The sequence below is a fragment of the Mustela erminea genome, chromosome X, assembly GCF_009829155.1.
Source record: "Mustela erminea isolate mMusErm1 chromosome X, mMusErm1.Pri, whole genome shotgun sequence".
Lineage (NCBI taxonomy): Eukaryota > Metazoa > Chordata > Mammalia > Carnivora > Mustelidae > Mustela > Mustela erminea.
In genome coordinates this window covers 17,095,816-17,117,648 of record NC_045635.1, presented here as the reverse complement: position 1 = coordinate 17,117,648, position 21,833 = coordinate 17,095,816, and the positions used below count along the sequence as shown (strand labels likewise).

The window sequence follows — 21,833 nt, the reverse complement described above, 5'->3', positions numbered from 1 at the left end:
AATGAGGACTGTTTGTTATATAGGGACAATTTCCACAAAAAGTATAGAACCAGAAAGACAACAATATTTAAAAGAGTAAAAGTTAGTGATGGAGGAACCACATCTTCTTGGCTAATTATACTTTCAGGGGATTAGCAAAAAAAAATATTGCCCAGCTGTGTTTAATAAGAACTGTATTATCTGTTGATTTTTGGTTCAGTGAATGATTTCAGTAGATATTTAACTGTTAAATCAGGTTCACATATTAATTACTGAATGGGAATGAAGGTGGCTGAGCAATTCACAGCCTATGCATGACATTTTCCTCAATAACAGATGTAGGTTTCAGCTGTAGCAGTCCCACCCAGGGCTTGTACACTCCTAAACAGCAACCGGACCTCAAGTCTCTCATTCAAATAGTCCTTTTCCTAGGAGCTATCTCAAACTCTCTAATTTGGTTCATTTCTTCATTAGTTTCTATATTGTCTACTATATATAATTTGTAACAATTGTAACCATTTATTGGGTTGCTGTTCAAGGGCAAATATGACATGGTATTAAAACTCTGGGAAAAATGATTCCCAGCTTTGGTCCTGTGATATCCTAACACATTTTCAGCCATATAATAAAGCATAGCGAATTCTTGAAATTAATTTATTTCTCTTTTAACTGCTATTGAGATACTTATGGTTGAAGATTATAGGGGGGCATGGGTAGTTGGCATGATATAAAGAGGCAATATATGAGTTAGAACTTCATGTGAAAATAAGCAAAATAATCATTTTCCAAGATTACCTCTCCACTTTCCCCTTTCTTTCTGGCTATAGTTTTAAAATATTGTGTGACAGACCCGAATTAGAAGCCATGTAAGGATATAAAAGTAATTTTAAAAAATGATTGTCATGTATTCTTTACATTGGCTGTAATCAAAGCTTTTCTGTAGTGGAAGACTGAGGGAGATTTGAAAGAGGGAAGAAGGGATCCTAGTGGTGGCTAACATAAGAGGCTAATCCACTAATACGGAAAGGAATTAAATAAGGTAAAAAATTTCACAAGACAGTGGGTTAAGGATACATGTGAAGAAAAATATCCTAATAATCAAAGACATCCAAAAAGGAATCAGCTGACTTGTAAAATAGTGAGCTCAATACCAAAAGAGATGTTTCAATATTCTTGCAGAGACTAAATGATTACAATTGATTTTCAAAGTCATGACTCATTCCAACTGTAATATGCAGAATGGTAGGAAAATGCAAATAGGTGATATAACAACAGATTAGGTCCTGGTACATCTCTGTTTGCTTGTTCTCTGTCTTTTCTTCCTCCTCGCAACAAATAAATGCAGGTGTTTACCCTATGCTAACTGTTAGGCTCCTTTCTAAAACTGCATCCCATCTTCCTACAAAGGTCTCCTCTCTTTCCAGAGCTTCCAGTGCCAACTTTGTGTATATGCCTCTCACATCTAATCATCCCTGCCTCCTAGAACTCTAGTGACATACTTCCAACAGTTCAGTTCATCCTTACTAATAGCTACCGAATAATCAAGCAACAATAATTCTCTATGCTATATTCTTCATAACTATGTTTCTTTTCTTTGAATTTTTTCAGTCTTAACATCTGTATGAGGGAAACTATTAAACCCGTTTCACATGTGAAGAAACTGAAGCAAAAAGAGTTTCTAAGTTTTCTCAGCCAATATTACAAATTTGGTTAAGTGGCAAAGCCAGAATTTATATTCAAGTCTGTTTAATTCTAAAGCACAAAGCATTACGACAGCAAGCATGCCCCACCCTCTAAATAACCCAATGGTAATTCAAACAAATGCAACGTTTTGAAAATCAAACTCATTATCTCCTTGCTCTCATTCAACATCAGTAAAAAAGTTCTCTATCGTCTCAAATTTGGAGCATGGGGTCACCTACGACCACTTCCCTTCCTTTTTAATCCACTTGTCCTAAAGAATAGATCCTAGCAACTAATGTCCCTTCTTCCTGCCTTAGTTCTGGCTTGCTTAACCTGATTGCTAGATTTAAAGTAGAGTCCTAACGGGTCTTTCTGCCTTTAGTCTTTTGTACCTCCGAAATGCTGCTACAGTGAGAAAGTGTTCTTCCCTTAAAAACCTTTGAAAAGCTCTCTGAAAGCCTAAATAAAGAATTACTTCCTCAAATAGCTCCTTCATCAATATGGCCACAGCTGTCTTGTCTTGATTTCTCTTTAATGGGCCTCTCAAACTTTAGCATGTGTTAGAATCACCTGGAAAGCTTGTTAAAACAGAATGCTGTGTTTTAACACTCAGTTTTTGATCCAGTAGGTCTGAGGTGGCATCTGCATTTTAAAAACACATTCTCAAGTGGTGCTCAGGCTACTGGTCTGGGAACCACATTTTGAGAACTGCTGTACTATACGATGAACCTCTTGAAGGCAGTGACTCGCCCATGTCCAGAATATTTTAAGTGCTTAATGTTTTTAAGATTAACTATAATAACTTACAGTCAGTTTATTTATCATGTACCTTCCATGTAGTATGCATGTAATGGTGCATACATCAGCCTGAGCTTCGTTAAAGAGCATACTGAGCAGCAGGAAACATTTACAATAAAGAGAAGAACCTCAATATAGGGTGAATAGAGGTGCAAGGGGAGCCCCCCAAAGGGGCATCCAACCCGTCCTTTCAGATGGAGGAGAGGCTTTCTATTGGCATAAGCTCAATTTCTTAGGAGGTCAACAGGTGAAGGGGATGTGGAGTTTGAGGGAAAGAAGAAAAGCGTAAGAAAAAGTACCACTGTTTTGGGCAGCTTCCAGTTCTCTATGGGTGGAAGAGGTGGTAGATTGAAATACACACTCTCCTCAACACTGCTTTCTTCCTTAGCCATGTCTCTGCAAAAGCACCCTTCCTTCAGATTGTAACTGTCCCCCCACCTACAATATCTTATGTATCCATAATGGCTCACTGTGAGCGTAATCTCTATCATAAAGCTTCTCAACATCTAGAACTCTATTTTCCTCATGTGAATCTCATAGCACACTGTATCTCTCTAGTGGCATTTTTTCACATACAGCCTCTTATTAAAGTTATGTATTTTCTCTCCCCCTCCCCCAGCTACCCTCCTAAAACTGGATTTCCAGGTTTTTTTTTTTTTGAGAATAAAACCAGAGTCCTATTCGTCTGAATATACTTGCTATCAATAAGGTGCTTTACAAATGGTAGATACTTAATATCTGATAAAAACTTGACTAGTGACATCATATGGTGAAATGAGAATGAAAGTGTTTCAGAGACAATAAAGTGCCTTGAAACTCCAACAGGAATTTAGTATGCAAAACCAAGATGTATTAAATTTTCCTCTAAATGTATATACTTGAAGATATTAAAGCTATAATAGACATTCTTTACCCGAAATTATCAAATAAACTTTCTTATAAGTGAACATTTGAAAAAAGTAGTATTTGCATCTTGGATACTCCAGATCTAAAGTCACAGTGATGTCATTATGAAAAGGAATGTTAACAGTGGATAAAGTTCTTATTTGTCATAGAAAGACTCTGCTTTGTCATACACATTATATAAGCATTTTTAATTTTTTTATACCAGAAAACTGTTTTAAAGTGGTTGTAAGTAGTCCAATTTCCTCCTCAACATTTTTTAGAATATTTCATTCATATTAAGTTCATGGGTTGGAATGAGTATTTTAAAAATCACCATATGCATCTTATACAAATTACGTATTAGTTATGTTTTTCACATATGCTGACTACTAATATTATCTTCATGATTGTCCAAGGTAGCACAAGCCAGTGTCTCTTAAGCAATGGCAAGCCGTATTACTTACTAAATTTAGATATAATCGCCAACTTGCACACTGAAATGTATTTTACATACAACACAAACCAGATTAAATTTCCCAAGAAAGTCTTTAAGGTAACCCAAATGTTAAAAACCAGAGGTTCTGCTTTCTTTTATGTGGGCCTTGTAATTCCTGGGGTAACAGCCAACATAAGTGGCAGGTCCCTGGACAATGAGTTGCCCAGATTAGGTGTACAAGAGGCTTTGGGGTTGGTGCTGAAGAGATGAGTGGCTTCTTTTCCTCTTGGTACAAAGAGGGAAGAAGTAGTCTCTGATCCCTTTAGGTCATACCCTAGCCTATCTGATTCCCAAACATTTGGTGAAGTATTTGATCAGCGTACAAAAAGAAGCTCTACACTATGGTCCCAAGAAGCCAAAGTTAAATAAGCATAAAGGTAAGAACTGAAGCCTATCAACCCAGAACTTCTTTACCTTTAGCACAGTTGTATTTGGAGTTACAAGAAAGCATCTCTATACCTAGACAGGAAGATAGAACATTTCTTAAACTATTTTTAAAGCTATTATCCTTCACAATACAAAGTAACAGATTCATTAACATTTATACATGCTCCTGTGTACATACACTTTTACTCACAAGTTGTAATGTATAAATTATACCTCTTCACAAAGGATATTTCAAAGAGATTTGAGGTGTGCCTATATGAATGTCTGATGACATGAGCCATGATATACCCAAATGTCCTTCTACTCTTTTAAAAGCACTTTAGAACTTCTCCGCCGGAGACTTAATTTAATACAGAACCCACCATGCTGTGACTAGTGACACTCTGTCCTTACCAAATCTTCTGTTGCTGAGATATTTATTATAATGTTCTATTTCTTCACATTATTAAGAAGATATTGATATGCTTAATAAAATCAACATTTTATATCTGTGACTTCCCCTTTCTTTAGCAAAACAACCTATGTGGAAGAAATGTCATAGTTATAAACATTACGGAAGTAATGAATTTTGATATACAGTATCTTACAAAGACCCTAGAACTATAAAACTTGAGTACCAGTCTAGAAACTTCACCTTCACCTAAATTCATCTTTTTCCACAAAATATTAATGAGAAGTTCTTACAATATTAAATTATAGTATGTTTGGAGAATATACTAATTCTGATCTTCCATTCATTTACTGAGTAGAAACAGAGATTTGCCCATGGTTCAAATATAAGTGAATATAAGCCAGGAGGTATGCATTTGGCTAAGTAACTACACACACAAAAATATTTTAAATTCTAGCCATGAAGTAATTTAAATAGGTAATTCACAGTATGCAGAAATGCCTTAAGGTGTAACTATTTTATATAAAACCTTAGTGTTGATATTTTTATAAACATTAGTTTAGTAAAGGTAATCCTGGGAGAAGAGAAAAGGAACAAGCATTTGAAAAGAAGGATTATGGGAATTAAAAGTTTTATTTTCATTAGGGGAAAACCCCCACAATCTTACATCTTTATTCCTTGAACCCTTCATCTCACATCCTCCTTAACTTTAAAAGGCACTTACCCAGGGAAATAAGAGGACATCAAGGCATTTGTTTTCTAAGGCATTTGTTTTTTATATGGCTTAATTTTACTCTAAAGTTTGGACCATGTTGAGTTGCTCATAATTTGGTTTACATGTATGTTTTTGTATTTAATATTTTCATGTGAATTTCAGAGAGTCATATATACAATGTTTGTACTATATTTAAAGAGAAAGCACATTTATAACTACTATAGAATGAAGAAGTAGTCCAAGGCAGAAAGTCAACTTGGGGCTACAATAAACTAGTACTTTTACCTATTGCACACCACCTTCCTGGAGTTTTTTCCTCCATAACCAACAAGTTCCCTAAAGCTACATCCGAATTTTTTGATTGGCTCATGGGGAAGCTTTTGGGAAGAAGAAAACAGTCATCATTTTTTTTTTCTTTACGTTTTACGACTCACCCACATAGTTTTCACCGAATTGACACATTTACTTATCCTGTTACTTGCATCATCTCCTGTTACCTATCATATACCCTAACTGCAGCCTTTCTATCACTGGTGTCTCTGCTTCTGTGGCTGGCTGATTCAAGAACTGTGGGTACAATTTAGCATTTTGAGCATACAGCTCTCTTTCCCTTCTTCCATTTCCATATGGTATTTGGTAATGCTGTGGTCTCTGAAGGCCAAAGGTTTATTTTGGAGGCTTAATGGTTTACCTTTGTACATGCTATAGCAAACTGAATCAAAGCCAATGCTATTTTTATTTCATTCCAAAACATATAATTGAATGAATTTGAAAGCCTTACCCAGGGAAAGGTGGAGGAAGAAGACAATCACATTACAGTGAAATGCTTTTGGGGAGTATCTTTGATCATACTACCGAGCCTCATCTCCCAAAAATCAAGAATATATTTTAAAAGAACCATAATAATACAGGTTTTTAGCTAAAAGTTTTAAAGATATTTACACGAGTTAAATTTTAAAACAATTTTGTGTTTACACATTAGGAAATTATTACATTCAGCCATTCCTTCCTATATTTCATTTCTGTTCTTTCAAAGGTACTGCAAATACACATCTTAAAATAGAGTCTTAGTCAACAAAACTAAAGGATGAAACAAAGCACTGTTATCTAAAAATCTATAGCTCCTACTTAAAAGAATTCTGAGAAAGAATAAAGAAAGTTTCTATATGAATGAAAAGCCATGTTTAATTTTAATTTGGGAATCCAAATGAAAAATTAGTTAAAAGTAACCCAAACCCTGCTATTCAAAAAGTGACATGCTTAAAAATGTGCTTTTGCTGTGAATAATGTTTATGATATCAGTTATTGCCAGACATTTAACAAAGACATGTTTACTTGAAAATATAAGCAAATACTGCAATAGATGTCTATATGTATGAAAACAAACCAAAGCATGTATATATATGCATATATATAGCTAAATAAACATCATTGGAAATCTTTATCAATAAAAAATTTAAGAACTTCCATAATGGCTCAAAATACTTTCACTGTAACAGTTATCTTTAGAAATCATTTTATCAGAAATCCAACAACTCAGACAAAAAAGGTAATTCAGTGTCAGCTCCAAGTGGGCCCATACTGAACTCTCTCAGCCATTTGTTCTAGTTCAAAAAAATTCTCTATTACCCAGTATTAGGGTAGTATGATGAGAGAAATGTAAAAGTAATTAGTGGTTACATTACCTAAAATTTCAGCCACCAGACTGATCAGAATATTAATTTTGTGGATGAAGCCTATATTTGAATCCTAGGGCTAAATAACCTAAAAAGAATTTGAGATTATTATCATTATCTCTTGAATTTCCTGTGTTATGGTGCTCTAATGTGTTTCCCTTTCATGCAATAATTTTTATATTTTTCAGACAGTTAAATATTATCCACTAATTGCCCACCCCTATTACGGACAGAAAGTAAATTAGGCAATTGTGACTGGCTGATTTTTGCCTTTTCCATACGGGAAGGAAAAGGGCCGCACCTATGGATACTGATTTGCAAGTTGAGTTGTACTCTTAATAATCCAAAGCAGGTAAGAACATCAGCCAATAGGTACATTTGAAACATACAAAATAATCATTTATATATTAAAAAAAAACCTTAAAATTCCATGTAAAATAACTGGATTATATTAACTGTCTGTTGATACCAAAGGATGTATACATATTACTAATAAAAATAAATTGGGAGTAACCATTTTGAAAGGCAATTACATTTTTCCTGGTGAAGCTAGTAAGAAGTATAGAATTAAGAAAGAAATAAGTCAGGATGTAGAAATCTGCAGAAAAAATAAATTGGTTAATAGCAAGTTACCATCATTAATGCATCATAAAATTTATCTCCTTTATATAAAGACTTAATATAATATTTCAGTTGGTAACAGAAAACTCACAAAATACTGTATTGATAATAAGGTAATGAGTTGATTTTTCAAGGCAAAATATAATATATAGTTTATATCAATATGTGGCACTTCGAAACCAGTTTCCACACATTCTCATCAAATCTACAATGTTTAATGCAAAATAAAAGAAAAAACTTGTGATAATCTCATAAACTACCTACTATGTAAGGAAGAACCTGAAATAAAATACTACTATGAATAACTGAAAACTATCATGCATTGTTTCCTTTAATTTTTGATAAATGACTCTTCATGGTTTTTTTCCCTTTCAAAAGAGAACAATTAACTTTGTTTTAGAATACCAATTTCTCAGAACCCTAATAGAGTTATATTATGGTATTTTCATAGTCACTCGTTAAGCAATAGGTTAAATGCCATGCTAATGTATTCAGCCTCTGTACTCTAGCAACACCTTGGGTTTACAGGAATAAGACGTGAGGTACACCAGAAATACTGCCATTTGAGGTGTCAGTTTTCAATATATTGGGCATAAGGAATTATAAGATAAATATTTCCTCATTTGAGAAGGAAGCACAGAAAGAAATAGGCAAAAATAAAAAAGAGTGAGCAAGGTGAAGAATGGAGGAGAAACAGTCAAGTGAGAAGTGATGAGGATGGTAAGGGAAAGAAGAAGGAAATGGAGTTAAGAAATAAAACCTTAAAAAATAAAGACAACAATTTAGTAAACTTAAAAACAGAGAAAGAACGAAAGAACATCTGGTGTTAGTCAATATCATGGTATTGATTCCATGCAATAAGCCATCCAACTTCCTGCTGAAATTCAGGGACTGGGCGGTAGGGTGAGCGGGTGGGGAGGGGAGAGCTGGACTTTAAAGGGTCACCACATTCTGTATCCATTCTGATGATGCTGGTTTCCCTTGTAAACGATAATCTCCTGTTCTGGGGTTAAAGGAGCAAGAGGGTGAAGACAAAGTCAAAAAGGAGAGACTAGACGTGAGAGTAAGAGAGAATAAGGGAGATACTTTTGAGAATTATATAAATGAAGCTAGAATGAACTTTCCAGATGACTCAATAGTCCTTTAATATGTTCCCCTTCCAGCCCGCACTGCCACAACCTGTAAGTCTTTTTGAGCAATATTTACCATTTGGTGTATAATAAAGAAACTAGCTTACAGTACTCATCTTCCATTTCTTACTAATCAATGTCCAACATCCCAACTATTTGCACTAATCTATCTTTTTGACTATCCCAACCTAGTTATTTTCCACTCCAGTAGCCTCTGTAGCCACATGTATTCAACCATTTTGTGCCAGAATCTAGTCACCAGGTTCCAGAAGACCTTTCAAAATAATAGTGAATAAGTTTTAATATTTACACAAAAGGAAATTTTCCAAATGCTAGATTCAACCACCATATACCCCACTCCTTTTAACTGATATTCCTAAGAAGAAAATATCTGTTTTTAGTATGGATAGAATCTTTAAAACACTTACACACCAAAAACAGTATTAACACAAAATTTAACAGATTCATTAGGAATATGCCCCGATAGATTTAATAACTATAAATAATGTCATCAGCTAAAAAAAAAGTGTTAAAAGTGCATCGTGAGGGCAGAGTTGCTGGTTCAAACTATGCCGAGGTATCTCCCAGAGAGAGGGATGTAGTGGCAGATGAAGTGGAAAAAATCTTGGGAGATTCCAGCAGCTTTGAGGAGTTGGATCTTCACTGGCGGGGAAGACATGCAATAGGACTCAGTCTGCTTTGCTTGGATGTTCATGATTTTTTCTTCTTCCTACCTGGCAGCCACAGTTTCTCAGCCACAGAAGTAGGTTGATTTGAAAAGCTTAAAAGCCATTTATAATAAAGAATATAGCAATATGAAAAAGGACATAAGACTTCCAGTTTCACTTCAAATAAGAAAATATACGTTTTAAAAAGAGAGCAAACTAGAAAATACATACATCTAATTGGACATCTTGAAGATATACCATACTAACAATTTTTTAAAAATAGTATTTGAATTCATCTGTGAGTTATTCAACTTTCTTAGACCTTAGGGAAAAATTTCAAGATGCTTTTCTATGTATTTTAAAATAAGAAAAGTTATCAGATTTTATATTGAATATTACTACCTTTAGCAGTAATGACTTTTAGCATTACAAAAAAATACTAACAGGGCTAATAACATTCAAAATGTAAGACTGAATAATACTCTTCATTATTGAATCTAAGTTGGTATAGAACAATATTGGCAATTATCCCACTATTCTGATCAATTAATTATTGGATTAAAAAATAATGTTAAATAAGTGTTTCAAATGTATTAGTCTACCCCTTAATGTAGTTATTATATCATAACTAACCCTTAATGTCTCTGGTAATTAATGAAGGGACAGAAGGGGCAACTGTAGACTACACATAATTTATACTTGTTTCAACTCATTTATCTACCTACCAAACCTTTTATAGTAACAAAACCAAGATAATTCCCATTTCATCACCTCTGTATATTGTCTAGTAAGAAGTTAAAAGCACTGTACAGACCACGAAGGAGGCAACAGCAAAAAAGAAAGAGCAGACTAGGCTACATTTAATAAAATGAGCCATTCTTACACAAATAGGCCTCTCATTTGAACACAAAGAAGATAATCTGGTAATTGATCATATTATTAAGGAAAGTTACTTTTAAGGAATCGAACACATTCTCCTGTCAGAGGATGTCTCTATTATCATCCAAAATGAATGTTTAGGTTCTAGTAGCAGTCTGTGAAGATGCCAGATTCCAACTGGCCCAAGAGTTGTTGCAGGTAAAAGGGGGGAAGGTGGGTTGGAAGGTTAATTTTTATTGAGCTCTTAATGTGTGCCTGGCATTGTAATAGGTGTTTTACATATAGACCTGAAGGAAAGGAGTGAGGAAGTAGCTATAAAGTTAAATTTCTAACCCATTTCTTATTTTTTTTTTATTTATTTTTTATTTTTTTATTTTATTTTTTTTTTTGAATTTCAAACAAGATCTAATTGGTGAACTATGTACAATTAAAGTCATTTTTTTTAATTTATTTCCAGCATAACAGTATTCATTATTTTTGCACCACACCCCGTGCTCCCATTTCTTATTTTATTCCAACTGATTCGCTGCCCTAGTTATGTAAATTCTCACTCTCTTTCCTCTTCTCTTACCTTTGCCAGCCAATCTTTCACTGAACCTGAGTTTCACTTCCATGATGATTAGACTTCTTCCCCTTTTGCTCGATAATTTTGTAATTTGAGTTTGGGGAGAGAATATACTAAAACCGAAGGCCTTAGAGTCAGAGAGCTTTGAGTTGCAGGTGAGTTAATCATTTTGAGTCTCAATTTCCACATACACTTTTTGTATAATTATTTTAAGTAGTAAATGAGATAAAATATGTAAAGTATGTAATACGATGCTTGGCACACTGTAAGAACTCAGTAAACATTGGCTATGGTTATTATTATTATAAAAAGGTAAACTGATACTTAAATAGTTACTATGATTCAATTAAAGCCAAAAGTCAATTTCAGAGCAAATATTGGAAGCAAGTTTCCCCAACTATCATTCTGTGTTGCTTTCAATATTTTGGAATATTACTGTGATGCAAAGATGTATTTACACATTCTCACAGTATTTAAGTGTCACCAGTCTATACAGATTTTATTAGTTCCCACGTAGTCCTTTGAAAACTTTCATATTCATTTGATCAACATCAGAATTTTTGTCCCACAAACAGTATCCTTTAAACAATTTTATTTTTCATTAGAGACTAATTCCACCCACTTAGAATTGACCAACTGGAAACTGGTCCAGCTATTGAACAGATGTCATATTTGTTCAGGTCACATTGCAAAAACGATGTAGCACAAACACTGCAAGAGTGAGAAGCTGCCCATCTAGAAGCAGCTGCTTTAACCCACTGCCCAAATCCTCATCCTAGGGGACAAGAGATATTAGTTAGGACAACCACTTTGTATGGTTTCTAGTAATGACAACTTTCTCATTATGAGAACTGTCATAGTGTGGAAAGACTTTGCTGATGACCAGAATTCTGTATTAATTATTATTAAACACCTATACATTTAATTTTTAAAGTCATTAATTTTTATTCACTTAAGTTAATGAACTCATTGAAGAAACAGTGTAACTTTAATTATCAGTGTTCAGCAGCCCCTCCCTAATATCATAAAGTTCTCAGTTTACTCAGAGCCAAAAATGAAATGACTTCTGCCTTCACATCAGAATCAGTGAGAAAGACTGGAGTTTTTCACACCAGTCTCCTTACCCCCAAAATATAGACTTTCCTTTTAATAGTTTCTTCTATGACTAGAACAGGCAAAAACAAATTTAGTTAAAAGGCACAATAAGAAATAATTATTCACTCCAAAGGATGGTGAGCTGTAAGTAGAATATTTACCAGAAAAAAACACATTTTTTTCAAATGAAGTTTATTATATTAATAATCAGATTATTTTAACTTCATTTGTTTTAGAGAGTATAGTTTATTTTGGCAGATACAGAAGAAGAAAGTAAATCAACTGAGACAGAAAATGGCCCAAAGTGAAAATCGTATGATATTCATTTTCTGAAACTAACAATAAGAAAAATAGCCCTTGAAAGTCTACCATAGACAGAAAAAAGCCACTGTTTCAAGATCTTAGGCTAGCAAGGGATTTGTGAGGTTCACAGAGCAAGAAAATTTTATGAACTTATTTAGTTACATGCAACAGTTCTAAACAAAAACTGTAGTCCTCTTTTGGGAACAGAAGAGCCAATTTGGCTATTAATTCTTAAATTTGTTTAAAAAAATCAACATTTCAAATAAACCAATCTACCAGACACTTCGGTGAACAAATCAATGTTAAAGTAGATGAATGAATGTATGCCCTTACAAAAGATATCTACTAGGTAATTCTGTAGTTTGTAAAGTAAAACTTAAAATTTTTATCCAGAAAAGGCTGAATTTGTGTGCATCATCACTTTAATTTTTAGCCCATAATTATTATCTCAGTTCATGGGGCATATAACATTATCTCATACCTGTCTATATAGAAATGTGTATATATAACCTCAGCCAACACCAGTATTTCCAAGACTTGTATTAACACTACGGTTTTTTAAAAACTATGTCTCATCTTGTCAAATAATTAAGAATATTCATTCAGCTATCTGAAAAAAGGCTATTCAATCTTTTTGTACAAAAACAGGCATTTCATCTCGTTAATATCCTTTTAAAGCTTTAGCAAATCTTTATATTATTTCCTCCCACTGACTCATAAAGTAATTATACATACCACAGTCTGATGATTAACTTGAATCACTTCATCTCCAGCATGGATTTTCTTGCACCGATCTGCAGGTGACTAAATTTAAATAATGGAATGATAAAGAACATAAATTTTATCACTCATTTCCTTTCCCTGAAAATACTACAATAAGTTCACCTCTTTAAATTAGATCAAGAAATTAATTAATCTTGAAAAACCTAAACAAAATGACTATTAATGTTTAATATATTATTTGCACTCTATAGATAACTAATAATAGAAAGTAGGATTTAATTTAAAAGTGATTTCCGGTTTATTTTTTATTCATTCCCAATTTCTAATTATTTCAAAACAAAGAAGTCTTGAAACAATATTAACCTCAATTCAACAAAGTTTGAAATTCACAAAAGAATGATGTCATAGGTCAGAATTCAAGATAGCCCAGAGAATTCCAGTTACTCAAGTAATAACAAAAATATACCCTCTTAAGAAGGTAGTTCATCTAGGATATGAACTCAACCCTCAAAATGGTACTATAACAGGAAAAAAATGTATTTTTTTCACAGCACCTTTAGGAGGTAGGCATATTATCAAATCATACAAGTACCATGCAACAATTGTGAAAAGTGTGTAAATCATTACTATAATAGGGCTGTAGCTATACTCAGTCCCTGTGCTATCTGGCCCACAACTGATCTTTTTAAAGGAGAGTATAGAAGAAAAATATCAAGCCAATGGTTCTAACCATGGTGTAAGAGAAAATGATAGTTGGTATATAAAATTGAAAGAAACTGAAACAACCTCTTTCACAGATAAGTAAAAAAGAGAATAAGTCATATAAATCATAGACTTTCAGTGTCAGATGGGACCCTAGATATCATGTTGTCCAAACTTCTCATTTTACCTAAAAGAAAACAACGATACTAGGACAGAGCAAAGCGAAATAGCTTAACCACTTTAGTCAGCAGCTTTACTAAGACTCAACACAGATCTACTCATGATATATGATTGAGGGTACCAATAATAATAAAATGTTTTCAAGAAAAAAGAATTAAATGATAAGCCATTAATATAAGGTTCATGTATGAACTACTCATAGAATTAATCTTTCTTTGGTCACTAACCATTTATCAAATATTTCTGAGTAATTAATATGAGCAGTACATAGTACTCAACTTTTTTATAGACCCCAGACAATACAGAGATGCATTCCTATCAACTCTTCAAGATATAGTTCAAAATCATTTCCGTGATTACTTTTCTGGTTTCATTTGCAGCATTTATGATTCTTTCCTTTGTCTGACTACACAAATTTCAGTACCTGTTTACACACATAATCCCCTAGTTGCATTCCTTAGGAAAAGCAAGCTAGTTTAGTTTAAAAATTCTTTGGAGTACCTGGGTAGCTGGCTCAGTCATTAAGCATCTGCCTTTGGCTCAAACCAAAGGGTCCTGGGATTGACCCCTGCATCCACCTCCCTGCTCAGCAGGAAACCTGTTTCTCCCTCTCCCACTCCCCATGCTGGTGTTTCCTCTCTCACTGTCTCTCTCTCTATGTCAAATAAAAAAAATAAACAAATCTTTAAAAAAATAAAAATGCTTTCAAAACCTAGCCTCATGCCTGGAATATAGCAGACATGAAACAAAAGTTTGTTATAAGAATAAATGAATGATCGGAGAAATGTACAAATAAAAATGATCAATCAATGATAGGAATATTGTTCACAGTACCTTACTGCATTTAAAAATTTTAACCGATTGACAATATGCATATAACGGATATTTCTGACCTCATATTTTATACCAAATGTGAAGCTAGTACAGTAATCCAACTGTAGTGTACATTATGTGTTTCACTATTCTCAAGAAACCAAGAGAAGTGAGTGGGCAAAAAGGCAATAAATGATGAAAGTAGTAAGTGAACTAGATGAAAAGAATGTTGATTTAAAAAAAAAAAAGAAAATGCTAGTAAAATATTGAGATCTATAACAACTTGAGATTAACTCCGCCCTAGTCTTCTTTGAAGGGACATAGTATAAACGTAATTTGTCAGAATTTCTAAAAGAAAAAAAAAATCAAACTCAGCACTTGCTTAAGAGTAAGATGGAAGTCTGGGACAACCAAATGAAGGAATAATGATGTATTATACTATTCAAATCTATTTTAGTGATCATGTTCAGGCTCAACACAATCATTTCACATTTCTGTAGCTCTTTATTGCATAGGCTTTCACATTTATTAGCTTATTTTCACATCAACTTAGTGACGTATGTCATACAGATAATATTTCCAATTTATAGTTGAGGAAAGGAAAGCAATGACAGGGTGAGGGACTTGCCAAAAATTACACTGCCATTAAGGTGCAGAACCAATTGTAGGACCTAGGTCTAGGGACTCTTGACCCACCGCTTGTCTTGGTTCTCAAATTTGAGCATATTTTAGAATCACCTGTTAAAATCTCTTGGGGCCCCTGGGTAGCTCAGGTGGTTGGGCATCTGCCTTTGGCTCAGATAGTGATCTGGGGGTCCTGATACCAAGTCCAGCATTAGGTGCCCTACTCAGTGAGAGCCTGCTTCTCCCTCTGCCCTCCCCATGCCTTTCGTGCTCTCTCTTAAGCACACGATTTCTCTCTCAAATAAATAAATAAAATCTTTAAAAACAAACAACAAAATCTCTTAAGAAACAGGCTGATCTCCAGAATTTCTGATTCAGTAGTTCTGGGGTGGGGCCCAAGAATTTGTATCTCTAACAAGTCTCCAAGGGAAGCTGATGCTGCTGATCCAAGGAGGGAACTCACGGTGAAAACCAGTGAGCTATACCATGCTCTCTCTTCATTGACTTAAGCTCGATGACAATGCATATTCAGAAAGCCCGAATTATCTGATGTTTCTTTCTTATGTAAGTTTCTTAATATAGCTAAACTATTTGACAGATGGAAGTGGATTCTTTTAGATGTCAAAGCAACTTGTCATAAGCCAGAAAATACTTAACAAAGACAAATCTCTGGCTGTGAACAGAAAACATCTGATTTAGTCCAAGTAAATAGGTACTCTAAACTAAATAAAATGATTGAAATTCTCCCCAAACCAGCAGTTACTAACTCAATGTGTTCTTTTAGTTTTTTTCTCCTAATCTGTTCATGTCTTCAGAAGTTAACCTCAATTATGTGAGATAGATAAATTGTTTAACAATAAAAAGAAAACAACACTATAATCTGAAATGTTATAATACTTACATTTTCTGTAGTTCCAGTAATTACATGGAGGCCATCATATGTTGATTTAATATACATACCCTAGAAAACGAGAGCATCAGAAAAAAATAGAATTGGAATGTTTTCAATATATTTTAAAATCATTTTAAAAATTATCCTATCAAAATTGTCACATGTTCCATGAATCCATATTCAATAATGCCAACTTTAAAATAGTAAAAAATTCCTTTCTGAACGTTCTGGTTTTTAAAGTTTGCCTTAAACCTGTACTTAACTTAATCAAATAACTACTTGATAAGTAAATGGCCTATGAAACTTAAAATACGTAGCATGGCAATTTAATATTCTGAAGAAAGAACACACCTTACTCCTTCGGCAGTACTTACTATTTGTTCTGTGGCAAAATAAAAGTTATAATGGGAAATTCAAATATTAATTATTAGCATATTATACTTGATATATATTACACAATAAAAAGGAGGTTTCTACAGAGCTACTTCAACTACAACTAACTAGAGATGGAAGAATGATAAAATACTGTTAATGTAAACTTTTTTCTCCATATCTTTTGTGAAATCCTGTATTTCCTGCCTTTATTTTCAATGATAAAGTTTCAATAAGTATATCCAATACTTCTATATCAATAATTAAGAGATAAGGTGTAGGAAGTCCTTGTCCTAATAAGAAGAGTGAGATTTCATTTTTTTCTTTGGAAAAAAATTGCTTATGTTTTACTTATACAAGTTCCTTGCATTTTAAAATATTGCTTTCAAAAATTAAAAATATGAATTTTAATGAACTCAAAGCCTAAAATATAATGGACTTAATAATAACCAACAATATTTCAGAAAAGCACTAATCTTAGCACTTGTATAGACAATTACTATAATGTTAATTTCCCATACCTTTAGGTTAATTATATATTCATATAACTGAATGGACTTGTATTTTCATTGAAATAAGTAAGAAATAAAAACAAGAAGTGGTAAAGTTCATGGGATTGTACTATTAAAAAGCTGGGTAGATGTGAATTCTGAAGTCATTTCAGTAATGTATTATGTCTAAAATGTTGGTACCTGTTCCAAAAATGGCTAAGCCTGGATCACTAACATGAAACAAAATGAATGTGATTTAAAAGGTGTTCATTTACTTGTGAACTGTAGTATTTTAAATGCAACTTCATTATTTCATATAAAATAAATAACCTCAACAGAAGTACATAGAGAAATTAATTAATTGACTAGCTGTTGTTGCCTATGACCATATGGTAATATTCAACCTTATACTGGTGACAACTGTACAGCATACTTACTTTTTAAGTTAACACTTATCCCATTATTTATGGGAGGGTAGATATAATGGTGCCATTATAGAACTTAGAAGAGGACAAGATCCTTGCCATCATTTTCCTCCAGAAACTAGCAAAATTACATCAGATTAATAAATAATCTTAAAGTATATTTGTAAGAGCTAAACACTAAATTTTGTTTCAGTTTTTTACACAGAAGGACCGTGAAAGAATAAGTGGGAAAAGACAGGGAAAGAAACAGTACATACTACTTGGACATACAAAACAGACTTCACTTATCATTCTCTCATCATCACAGATATCTATCTACTGGTTACAATGTGCCAGGGACTGTTTCAAGCGTTTTATATTTATTTCAAAATAACCAATGTGGTGTAAACTTCGCTACTTCTGTTTTATATTTTTTTAAGATTTTTTTAATTTATTTGAGAGTGGAACCTTGAGAGGTGGGAGGGTCAGAGGGAGAAATGGACTCCCCGCTGAGTGGGGAGCCTGATGGAGGGCTGGATCCTGGGACTCTGGGATCACGCTTAACCAACTGAGCCACCCAGGGACCCTCATTACTTCTGTTTTAGAGATAAAGAAACTGAGGCACAGAGAAGCTGGGGAGTCTGCCCAAGGTGGTGAGGCCAGGTTTCAAGCCTAGGCAGTCTGACTCCAGACCACACTCTCAACCACTAGGCTCCTGATTTATCTATTTATTAACAGGAGAGTTGTGTACCTTCACTTTTCTTATTATAACATAATATTTGGCAACTGTGGGTACTAAACCCAACTATTCACTGTTTAACATCTATTCTGAAAGACTGAGACTCTTTAGCACACATGTTCTATGTGCAATGTGGTTATAAAGAGTAACTGGGTTTCATATTTTACAAATTTATTTTATTGACCTGTCTCCTCTGAAAATGGCAGGCAGAAGTTGATTATGTTTCTCTCTACATTTTTTTCAACACTGAATATTACTGATTATGAATTCAGATATTTGATAAGGGCTCTCAATAATTTAATTAATGATTAGGTTATAGAGAAAGTCTAATATCCTAAGATAAATGTTTAGAAAAGGCATATAGTCATGGAGATAATAAAAACCCATGGACATAATCTAGTTGTGCCTCTGAAAATAAAATTTGTGTGTGATTATTACACACACCAGGAACCTCAAAAGTGGCAACTGTAAGCTAAAGCAGGTATCTGTTATTTATTATTTACTTATTTATTTATAAAAGATTTTTTATTTATTTACTTGACAGAGAGAGATCACAAGTAGGCAGATAGGCAGGCAGAGAGAGAGGGGGAAGTAGGCTCTCTGCCGAGCAGAGAGCCTGATGTGGTGTTTGATCCCAGAACCCTGGGATCATGGCCTGAGCTGAAGGCAGAGGCTTAACCCACTGCCCTATATCTGTTATTTAAAGGAAGATGATCTCATCATTATTTTAATGTAATTAAATGTTATATGACTTAAAGTAAATTTTTCAGATGTATAAAAATATTTTTAAATGCTTAAATAAAGGAGGATCTAACTATGTATACAGAGTTCAATTCTAGCAACCTCAAGAAGCAATTTTAAAACTGCCACAAAGAACAAAGATATTGTTTTATATAATATTTTCATTTCTAACCTTAATAAACCATTTGTTGTAAATGCTTTTAATGATCAAAACTGACTTTATTCTTTTTATCTTCATCTGGTAGTATCAATGAGAAAAATGGCCAAAAAACTCAGGTACCCAAAGAAAGTAAAAGAAGCAAGTTGCTTGGATGAGGTTTCAAATTAATCATCTTCCAAATAATGAAGAGTCCACAGAATTAGAGCTGATCACTTGTTCACCTCTGAGAAAGGGTCAAACAGTGGGAGGACAGGTAATTCAAAGGGCTCTTTTTCTGGAACTGAGACAAATCTGGTCTTCCATTTCATCAAAACCTTTATTCTTCCTTCTCTCTTCATTTAAAAAAAATTAATTGGTTCTGGAGCTGACTTGAACAGCTCCCTCTCTCCTGCTTAGCTTGCCAAAATGACATTTGCTTCACTCGGTCTCCAAATGTCAGTTAACCAATGGGAGCCAAAGCAACCTCACAGTCAAGTCAATAGAATAAGACATCTGAGGATAATCCAAGTGTCTAACAGCAAAAGAGCTCTCTGAGGCCAAGATTCTTCTCCAAGAATATCCCCTCAAGCCCCTTCCTCTCTATTCAACTCATCTCTTGGTTCTGATAATAGTTTCGATAGGTTCCAATACCTCTCATTCTCCCTCCTTTAATTTTCTGCTAATCACTGTTGTTTAAAAGCATTTTAGAAGCTAGCTGCATATTTTAATCATAACAAGTACATTTCCCATCATTTGTTATAATGCTTAGAACTCTCAAAGCTAAGAAACCCTAGGGGATTTGACTAATTAGGTAGAAAGCCGATGAACAAGCTACCCAGTTTATCAGTGGAAGAACCACGCAATTACCTTTTGCCTATGATAAATGTTGTTTTGAAACTGCCAGAAGACCTTCTGCAGATGTTTTAAACTAATTAAACTTCCTTTAACTTGGTATTCTCCCATCTCTAATTCTTTCCTTCATTTACCACATAGACATTTCCTATGGCTAAGAACATGCTAAATGTTACCAAAATCCTCAAATCTATTCATTTCAAATGTGACTGACTAAACTTGCTTAATGGTATCTGATTTTTAAAATAGCTTCTTGAATAAAATCATAAAAAAATTTCTATTTAGGCATCTCTTTAACATGAATCACAAGAAATAGTTTTTATTTCACTTTTTATTAATACTCAACATTTTGGGTTTTTCTTTTCCTACCTTGGAAAATTTTCCCAATGAAGTGCTGCCAAATGTCCTTTAAAAATGATTTCACTAGGTGGTTACAGTTTTAATGTTACCCTCCTAAACATCTCATACTTTCCTTTGACAATTCCAACTTTAAATACGGGATAATGGAACAAGCTTTGTTAAGGTGTACTTTATGGAGATTTACCAGTACTTAAACCCTGACTCTATTGTATATTACCTATGTGACACTGGGCAAATTGGTGAAGATCTGATTTCTCATTTGCAAAATAAGAATGTCTCTACTCTAAAGAGTTGTGAGAAAATACTTGGCAAATGATAAGCACTCAAGTATTTTCTTTTCTCTTCCAGCTCTTTCTCAGACTAACTGAATCTGGTTGTTAGCATTTTAAGTTCATGACTGTTTCAAAGACCGGACCCATATCTACCTCTTTCAAATTCAAAAAATAAAAGATGTGTCCAAACAAATCAAGATTTCATTAAAAACAAATAAAGATTTCATAACATCCATTAATTAACACTGATTGACTTACTTTATATGGTTACTATTTCCCATGATTTCAGTGGAAATTAGTGGGGGAAAAAATCAGGCTCTTTTCTCCAAATACTGTCCTTAGCACCACAGACTCAAAGAACTAGAGGAAGCCTTAAGGTTGATTTAATCCACCCTCCCTTCCCACCCCCAACATTATACACATGAAAATAGCAAGGCCAAGGAGGTTAACTTTAATCCCCTACCTCCTCAGGATCGCACTCATTGCTGTATTTTGTGTAAATTATTTGTATCCAGGTGTCCCAACTCCTAGTCTAATATAATATATATTAATTCCGAATTTCTCACTCTACAAATCATGCTGAGAGAGCCTCCTTTCCTTTATAACTACTGAGAAGGGAGAGATAGGAAAATTCTTCAATATTACAGGTTGAAAGATGTTTTAAATGAAATTGGACTATCATAAAATAGTAAAAATTTTAAAATCAAATAAGTTTATAAATGCTAAAAAATAAGCTCTTAAATTAAAATTAGATATTACAGTTAAAGGCTGTGATGGTGACGTACTTGCTGGCTATGCCTGATATCGTGAGTTCCATCTTCCCAGGAAAATACTGATAAAAGCCACAAAAGCATGAGAAACTATAGTCACCAAAAAGTAATTTGCCAAGTGTCAGCAGAAAAGTCACTCTATTGAATAGATGGCCTCATACTGAAAATTCAGTGTTATGAATTGAAGAAAAGCCACATAAAAAGTTAAACTTAGAGATCTTTAAGACTATATTAGCTGGATTATATTATTTCTAAGATTTCTATTTTCTAAAATATCAATAATTATATCCTAGGAAAATTCATCCACAGGGAGAAAGCAGAAACACTGCAGCACTAAACTAACAAGCAATAGTTATGTAGTGGGTAAGATGTTCTCTAGCCAGTTTCTTGTTTTCTGTCTCTTTCTCTCATTAATATTAATTTTATATGCTTTCTTTCTAGAGAACTACTAAAATAAACTCTCCTTTGGGTTAAATATAGAACCAATA

The 21,833-nt window shown here is 33.7% G+C and overlaps 1 protein-coding gene across 5 annotated transcripts in view; it reads right to left on the bottom strand.

Moving 5' to 3' along the window:
- Nucleotides 1–21,833, bottom strand: part of CNKSR2 (connector enhancer of kinase suppressor of Ras 2) — a 281,217-nt gene that overhangs the window by 123,747 nt on the left and 135,637 nt on the right. For all 5 annotated transcript variants that reach the window (XM_032330646.1, XM_032330643.1, XM_032330644.1 and 2 more), the window contains exons 7-8: nucleotides 16,215–16,274; nucleotides 13,007–13,075 (exon numbers count right to left, since the gene is read on the bottom strand). In XM_032330646.1, coding sequence (XP_032186537.1) covers nucleotides 13,007–13,075; nucleotides 16,215–16,274 — 129 coding nt within the window. The remainder of the gene's footprint in view (nucleotides 1–13,006; nucleotides 13,076–16,214; nucleotides 16,275–21,833) is intronic.